At 35.4% G+C, this 9,118-nt stretch overlaps 1 protein-coding gene across 1 annotated transcript in view; it reads right to left on the reverse strand.

The window, feature by feature from the left end:
- The window catches only part of LOC149422300 (tRNA dimethylallyltransferase), a 528,940-nt gene extending 522,172 nt beyond the window's left edge, over positions 1-6,768 (reverse strand). The window contains exon 1 of the mRNA XM_089633711.1: positions 6,628-6,768. Coding sequence (XP_089489837.1) covers positions 6,628-6,768 — 141 coding nt within the window. The remainder of the gene's footprint in view (positions 1-6,627) is intronic.
- Between the last annotated feature and the right edge of the window lie 2,350 nt (positions 6,769-9,118).

Below are 9,118 nucleotides of genomic sequence, written 5' to 3' on the forward strand. Positions count from 1 at the left end.
AGAGGTCTTAAATTTTCTCCTTATTTGCTGTTATTGAACGGCATGCAGCCAGTTCCGATGTTGCAGCATCGTAGTTGCTGCGTTTACATCTCCACATTTGACGTTTTTTCTTCGCTACTCCTTCATTTATGTAAGGAGCAATATCGTTTTCATAACCTTCTGGTTGACATTGATAATACATTTAAAATATGGGTATTTGAACCCTTATTCCATAACACGTAACAGGAATAAGTAGTTGTAGTTTCAGAACTACAAGAAAAATCATACACTCAATGATTTAAAAATGCCTTTATCCATTTACATTGCGGCGGTTCCGGACAGGACATGGGACATGATGCGTTTACGGTGGTGTCATGATGCGTACTTGCTGAAAAAAGAGAAACAATGAAACGAAGAACCTAAATACAAACATTAAAAGGTCACTGGATAATAGAGGAGAGCGTTGAAACAATTTATCACCGTATTACTTACCCTAAGTTTGTGTGCAAAAAATCAGTCAAAAGTATTTTTGTTTGGGGGCACAAAATTCTATCCACTTTTTAGAACTCAAATATAATTTTTGATGGCAAAAAGGTCAACATTTTGACTAAAACCTAGTAGATGCTCGGCTAAATAAAAGTAATAGTGAATCTAGTCAACTTAACTAAGCGATCAAAGGTCCGCTTACCGGCATCGAATTTACTAGGCTGTCTTCTTTTAATGGTAAATTCACAAATTACAATCGAAGACAAAAAATCCCATCGTACTCGTATATAAAAATATCCCAAATAATTACTTAATGGAGTTCGGTAAAAAAGGACAAGTTGCGTTGCATTTCGACCATGAATTCAAAAAATCAGCGGAATTATAATAGTGTTTTTGTAAGTTCCGGCATAGGTCAGTGCACGACCATTAATGTTGCACGACACATTATAATGAACCTATTTGTATGGTGTGCAAGAAGTTAAGAAGCGCTAAATTGTATATTTTTTTATAAACCAATCTAATCTATATTGCCAAGCCGGGGACACTTTTTGTGGCGCCGAATTTATTGCGATTGGTTCCCTCTCAAAAACTAAGAGTCACGTTTAGTGCAAGCCGTAAATAGTTTTGCAGTCCAATTCAAAACATGGCGTCGAAATAACCCACGCCATAAACTCTGCTGCGGTTTCGAATCAACGATGACTCGTAGGACAAATTGATTTTTAGTTGTTTTTGCGAAAATCAGCGATAGCTCCTTTTTTATTGTGTGAAGAAAATATCCCTACCGAACCCGTGGGAAAAGTTACGATGAACTTTAAGACGCGTATCTTTTATTTTACCTACTTATCGGAAAGTTCGAAGGCCTTGCCGTGATATTGACGGGAAAGTCTCCAAGTAATTAAATAAGCAACTTCGCTCTTTCACTGTTCGGGAGGGAAACGATATAAACCGGAGGCAGTAAGAACGGTTCCTGTGTCACACCGATCCGAGTACGGGCGCCAAACATACTCGTACAGAATGGGGCGCTCTCGGTATCACGCTTTTTTACAGCACTCGGCTTATGTCGATTCCTTCCTGAGCCGCCTAAATCTCCGCAGGTGTAGGTGGGCAGATTTGTATTTTACAGACACTACTTCCATATCAGACATCCTTAAGATATTCTTGTTAACGGCCTTCCATACTAACGGCAAATTCAAGTAAAAATGATAAAAGATTCAATCGCAAAAAATATGAAATGCAGCTCTGCGACTCTAACATTAACATAATTTTCTATCGATTTCTATGTTATAATTTATATTCTCTTTCATTTTCTTAGTTGCATTCACCCTACACGTCCTAAAAATCTTGGCATCCTTTTATCGGTCTCGTTCGTTGCGCTGACGAATGGGGAAGAAATAAAAGAGAGATGAATGATGTATTTCGAGGAAGTCTTCGAAAGTAACCAGAGTGACAGTGATTCCAGCGGCGAATAGCGACAGTGGATATGAATGATGATGGGGTGAATGTTACCGAAATCAGCATGGATGAGATAAAAAGATCGATTAAATGTATGAAGAATGGTAAGCCTGTCGGGTTCGACAATATTGCTGCTGAATATTTAAAAAAATATAATTAAAATTTAATATAGCCGTATAATTCTCACATGGTTGCGAAATATTTTTAACCAATGTTTAAAGGAGGTTTACACGCCTTTAGATTGGAGAAGGGCAGTGATCATGCCGTTATAGAAAGGCAAAGGGTCAGGTATAGAATGTGGGAATCATAGGGCTATTGGCCTGCTAAGCTCAGTTGACAAGCTGTATGTGGAAGGTGCTTTTATGAGTGGAAGGGGTTGCATGGACCAGATCTTTTCATTGCATAAGAAGTTTCTAATAGATCTACAAAAAGCATACGACCGCGTCCACAGGAAAAAGCTATAGAAGGTGTTGTCCAAGTATGGAGTGAATACGAATCTCCCTCAGGAAATTGCGTCTCTGTATGAAGAAAGCGTTGCATGTTTTAGGGTTATCGGTGGTTTCACGGGGTGATTTGATATCACAAAAGGTGTTGAAACAAAGCTGCGCAATGTCACCGTGGTTATTCAATCTATACATGGATAATTGTATGCAAGAATTGAAAGAGGTGGGATAGGGCGCAAATTGAATTAGATGATTGAAAAAGTAGGTAGGTAGGTATGACGTGTAGGTACCTACGTAGGTAGATTGCAAATGCTAATTATTATGCATTTTGTACAGGAATGTGGGACACAGTTAATACCTCCGCAATTTCAAACTTGGCATCAGTTAGATAATAAGTATTTCTATGAGAAGTAAGTGCAGCTGAGAAAAATTCATTTAGTCTACATTAAGGGTTGGTTATCAGTTAGGTAAGGTTTGAAACACGTTCATTAGTAAAGCCCAAATTATTAATTTGTATTGTTTACCTTTTATTCCAAATAAGTATAATGTATTGGTCACCATGAAACAGGCAGTTGCCTGTTTTTTCGACATTTAAATTATAATGTTATGAACTATAATTCTTAAATTTTCAAACAAAAAAAGAGATTCTAACATTATTAGAAGTTACCATAAGTAATGATCAACGATTAGGTTTTATAAAATAAAATAATATGAAACAAAAATGCAAGACATATAAGCAATGCAAAAAAGATAACAAGTTCTAAGTTTTTAATTTAATTAACACCTCCCTAAGTGAGAATAACTCGTGTTTAGGGAGGGTTTCATTTTGGGAATACTACCATACATATAAACTTTCAAATTATGAACACATGTGTACAGAATAACAGATGTCTATACGCTAAGTATCGCAAAAATAAATAAAATATATATATTTTTTTTAAATCCCGTGTATATGTATACAAATATTTTTAACACTGATTTTTTTTTTATATAATAATATACCAAACAACCAAATTAGTCCGAGGTTAAGTGCATTTTAGGTTTATTCTTAACATTTTCATTTTTTTTTTCTGGTTGTATTTCTTTAGGGAGTTTGTTAAAACATTTAATGGCTGAGTATGTGAAATGGTGTTGTGCCGTTGTTATATTGAGTTCAGGGATTTTTATTTGTCCCATGGTTCTCGGTTTGGTGCTCAATGACTCTATTATTAGTTTATCTTTGTGGATTTGATGTAATGCATTTTCCTACTACTTCCCCAGCCTATTATTCCATATTGGAGAATTGATTGGGCTAGCGCATAGTAAACCGTAAACGTAGGATTGGTTTTGAAGGATATTTCTCAATTTAAGGAAAATGTAGTAAGTTTCCGTACATTTTTAATAGTTTGTTCAATATGGTCTAAATTTATATTGAAAAAACATGTATTTTATAATTAAATAAGTATTTCAGTTTTCGGAAATGTAAAATAATGCATTTAAAATCGATTATTCGCTTGGCGGCCATTGCTATTGATTGACGTGAAAGTTTTAAGTTTAGTTTTTTCCTACTCTTATTTAACTGAAAATATGAAGCTAAGAATCTACATAAGTTCTTAGTCTGGGTTTAATTATTTAAAAAAAATGAAAACTAGCCTACAAAAACTAATTTAACATTATTGTCAAAACATGGCGTGAAGAAAAGACGTCAAATTTTCAGTTTTTTTAACGAAACAGCTGCATTATTTTCCATTTTCGATTACTGAACTGGAGGAGGCCCACCACTTCCCCGCCCTGTTTTAGGTACTGATGGTACCCATTCAGAGCTCTCGCAAGGACGCTAATTTTTTGATATAACGAGTGTACATTTAAAGTTTCAAAACAAGACCTAGTTAAAAGATAATTTTAATTTTGTAATTTTATCTAAGATTACTGAACTAGTTCTTTTCATTGTTTTTAACTGATATGTTTGAAATCCGACATCAAAAATTGGCTGGCATCTCTATCCAATCGCTTACAAGCCGTGAAGGTTGGAAATAAACTGTCCGCAACACTTCCTTCGTGAGTACCCCAGGGATCCGTTTTGGGTCTAGTTCTCTTCATCCTTTTTACAAATGATGTCGCCAAAATAATCCAGTCATTTGGTCTCTGTCTCACTGCTATGCTAACGATCAGCAAGTATATTTTTACTGCACTCCAAATGAAATCATTAGTCTCAAAACCCGTATAGCTGAATGTCTAGAAGCAATAACTCGTTGGCTGTATTCAAACAAGCTGAAGCTGAATCCATCTAAGACTGGGTTTCTCTGGGCGGCCACAAACAAACTTCAACATTTCATAAACGATTCACCTATTTCTATTTCCGGCGGCGATATCATTCCAAAAACAACAGTTTAACTTCTCGGTGTCAATCTAGGTTCGGACCTTTCGCTTAAAAGTCAAGTAAATAGATTTTTTTTCACCTAAGACAACTCAAGTCAATCCGAAGAAACCTTCCTACAGAGGCAACAAAACTACTAATAAACTCTTACGTACTCTCCGATTACTGGAACGGTATTTACGCTAGCATTCCAAAATATCAAACCGACCAAACTTCAATTCGTGGTTAATGCAGCGGCACGACTCATAACCGGGGTCTCTAAATATTCACACACATTCGCACCGACCGGTCGGTGGCCGAGTTGACATCGCGTTTGGGTCCCACCCAGGCGTAGTATGTTCTATCCTCGGCTGGCTAAGTCCTCCATCACAACACAAGCAACATTTTCCGCTTACTGTGGTGATAGTAGGAGATTTTCAAATATTGTCAGGTTATTCGTAACCCGGGAATGTTTGTCTTTCTTTTAAAAAAATAAAAATAAAAATTTCAGATCACCCTGAGTGAAGTGCCCTGAAAGAACCCAATGCAATTGTGCCGGATGGTGTTTAAATCCATCAACGCCCCACCTTACATCTCTGGACTATGCGTCCCGGAAAATACTGGTCTGAGACAGTCAACTCTTAGATCAACAACATCATCAGCTATAGGCAGACTGATGGAACCTGAGCGCAAGCCAAATACTAAGTTTGGAGATCGGGCTTTCGGAGTATCTGGGCCTAAGGCTTGGAATAAACTCTCTCTGGAACTAAGATGCTTAACAAGCCCAAAATAATTCAGGTCCAAACAAAAAAATATACCTTTTTAGGCCCTCATACCCTTAAACTAAATATACCTGCCTGAGAGTAGGATTCTTGTATTGCCTAAAATATATCCTAATCACACTTTTCTTATTGGATTTACATTATTCGAAGCCTATATATATACTTGTCTCATACCAAGGGATGAATCACATTTGGGAAGATATATTCTAATCAAATCCTTGTACTTTTGTACCGCCCTACATAAGAGTTGCTTATCCTCTCCTAAGCAAGCTAATTATAGAACCTAAATATACATTAATTCAACACGTTGTCCAATTATATCATCTGCGTGCGAACTGTAGATAAATCTCTCTAACAGACAATGAAAAGTGCGAATCTCAAGTGACCTTCCAGGTAAGTATGGTCCAGTATCTATATTATCTACCTGTACAGAATATAAATAAATTGTAATATATCTCTTAGCAGCATCACGTTCGTTGATCAAATGTATTGTGTATATAGTTTTGCATTATTGATCGTCGAACCGGTCACGCAATCTGTTGTCATAAGTTAATAATAGTTTAGTATATGATTAGTAATAGGATACCTACTGCAGAAATATATTATATATTTGTACAGCGCCCTTGAGATGGTTTTTCACAAAAACGGCGCTATGCAAATTATCCATATATTTTTACTATACAAAGTGTTTTGTAAATAAAATTTGTCTATTAAGCGTGTTCAATTTTTCTGTATATTTTTACCCGCTTTTCTCTAGGCAATTACTTCAAAATAGATAAAATTTATTAATTTATAAACATACTTTACCTGGACCGTAATTTATTAGATAAAATTACTGTATACACTAAATATAATCGTATATTATCTATTATTATGATTCTACAATGGAATCTTTCGATACACCCATAAATAAAAAGGTACTTACATAATAAATAAAGGATAATATCGGGAAAAAAATATTATTTATTTATTAAATAAATATCTGCTTAACTCTGTCGAATGTTAAAATTGTATAAACTCATCTATTGAATAAGCTGGTTTGTTTACATTTCATATCTTTACCATAGTTGCTATTTTGATCATTGACACATCAAAACAGGTTATGTTTACATTCGTCTGAATCGGCAAAAGACTTGAAAATCGCACTAACCTGCATTGAATCTGCACTAATTATCTCAGTTTTGTATCGCTCTGCCAATTCCAATGATAATTTAGTTTTTCCGGTGCCTGTAGCACCGAATATTATTATTAAAGGAACACGCGGCGAAAAACAAACCCTGCTCATAGCCATTGTAAACGTCAAACTTGCGTTGCTAACTTCACGCCGATCAGGCTAGCCAACGTAAAAATTTTTCACCGCGCTCTAGTCATAATGCGGAGAGGTAGGTACCAACGGAGTACCTACTGAGCACGATTTTATGTTTGGCCCTGTTCAGAATGGTAGTACAAAAAATATCGGTTGAGGATAATAATTATTTTACTGCCTTCTGAGTGAGACTAAAGGGCTATTTTTTGCAACCATAAATTGCACCACTATTTTAGTATCAAACTTTTGCCAACGATGAAAAATTAAATTTATCGTGCCTACGAAAATTTGTTTTTTTCTATAAACATTTTCAGGAAATCGTAAACTGATATTTCCTGAAAATATTATCACAAAAAAAATTAAAAATCGTTTAGGACTAAACAACATCGATCATGTTGAATTTTTCAAACGTAACACTCTATCACACACAAAAGTCACGAGCAGCCGCTGCTTTTGGGCTAGATTTACTCGAAAACGAAAGCTCAAATCAAAAAAAGTTATACCGGAAAATCATTCACCAGTTTCCCGCTTGTATCAGTATCATTAATTTCCGGACACCAAATATGCATTTAAAAAATTGATTTAAACAAATAATATAATTTGTAGAATTCCATAAATTTATTCTTTTATACAGGTTTCCGGGGGAGAAGTGCACTAACTTCGGGAGGTGATTCTACATGATACTAAATAACTTCTTTTGAAATACTCGATTTATAAAAACGTTCTACTGTGTAATTATGAAATCTGTTTCTTCTGACGACATCAGATTAGAAGGAGAAACAGCTGTCACTCGTAATAATAATTACACAGCAGAACTCGTTTATAAATAGAATAATAAAAAAAAACATATTGGCATTTGCTGATTACAGTTCACAATTTCAGGTTTATCTTACTTTTCTGTCAACCCTTTCAGCAATCCATGATGTGTGCGATGCCGTAGTCCATTTCATCATGTAGGTAACTATGCTGTTAACTAGTTGTAGTTAACGTCTAGGATTTTCTTTTCTTTTTGTCAGTTGAAAAAATATAATCCATAATATTAAGTACGGCGACTTATAAAGGTGTTTGGGAATTTATTTTGTGGAAATTTAAATAAATAAATGAAAAAAATTATTTATTTATTATTTAGTGCACTTTATCCAAGAGGTGATTCTATATTGATGGTAGAAGTGAAGAAAAAAAATGAATTTTTTCCCATTGATTGTAAATGGGGTATTTCAGAGGTTCAGAGTTTATTTAAAGATTTATTTTATTGTGATCATTTTACTAAAAATGTGTTATTTTAATTACTTCATTATAATTTTGGATTTTAAAAACGATCTAAAACCGCACTTTCTGAAACGGTTCCAACTGGCTACTACGTCATTTTAACATAGAAAATGCCACTGGCTGGTAAGACGGCTAGAACCAACGTTGCCCGGCGTGACTTCAACGCCGTCGAATTCACGAATAAAAACGAACATGTCGTTTTGACGGCAAATCGAAAATTACACATTTTAAATCGTTAACATAAAAATACTTTCATTGTCGTATTTTTATCGTCAGTAAAAAAGGGTGAAAAAATTCCCCGGACAACTTTATTATTGTTAGACTTTTGGATTAAAAATGTTGCGGCCGTCTGGGAACTCACCATCGTGTTTTATATCGATAAAAAAACATTTAGTCATTGATAAAATACTACAAAACCCCTAATCAGCGTTGACGTTTCAGTTGATCAACTTTTATTGAACAAAAAAATATATTTGACAAAACTCGACAGACTTTGTTGAAAGATGGTTCACACTAGTCAATATGCATATGATCAACTAAAATTGAAAACGTCTGAATGAGGCACGGAATGGACATAAAGTTTTATTCTGAAAATAGTTGCGTTGACCTTTCAGGTAAACCTCAAATTTCCGCTTGGCAGTTTTGGCTCTTAACAGAATTTTGATTTAAGGGGGTGACAGATTACGCTATATGCATCAAAGGGTTTTATATAACTCCATATCGTTTTCCATACAGACCTGGCACACCTGACAGATGTGTAGGCGTGGCGACGATGACCCCCTCTCCTGCCGTAGGAAGAGAGGGGGTCAGACCAATTTTCGGAGCCCCGTGATCACGCGGCTATCATCTGTCAAGGTGACAGATCTCATACAAAGAAATGATTTTCCGCGGGAGTTCCTCCGTTGATCTGACCCCCTCTCCTGAAGAAGATTGTAGCGTAGTGTGACAACTCAACTTATAATACGTATAGGCCACGCCCAAATTGTGCGCATACTTACGATATCCTTGTAGTTTACACATTTTTTGATGTGGAAAATGCGGGAAAACGGCAGTAAAAAAATAATAA

The sequence above is a fragment of the Hesperophylax consimilis genome, chromosome 7 (genome assembly GCF_061612785.1).
Source record: "Hesperophylax consimilis isolate HC1 chromosome 7, BYU_Hcon_1.0, whole genome shotgun sequence".
In the NCBI taxonomy this organism is placed as follows: Eukaryota; Metazoa; Arthropoda; class Insecta; order Trichoptera; family Limnephilidae; genus Hesperophylax; species Hesperophylax consimilis.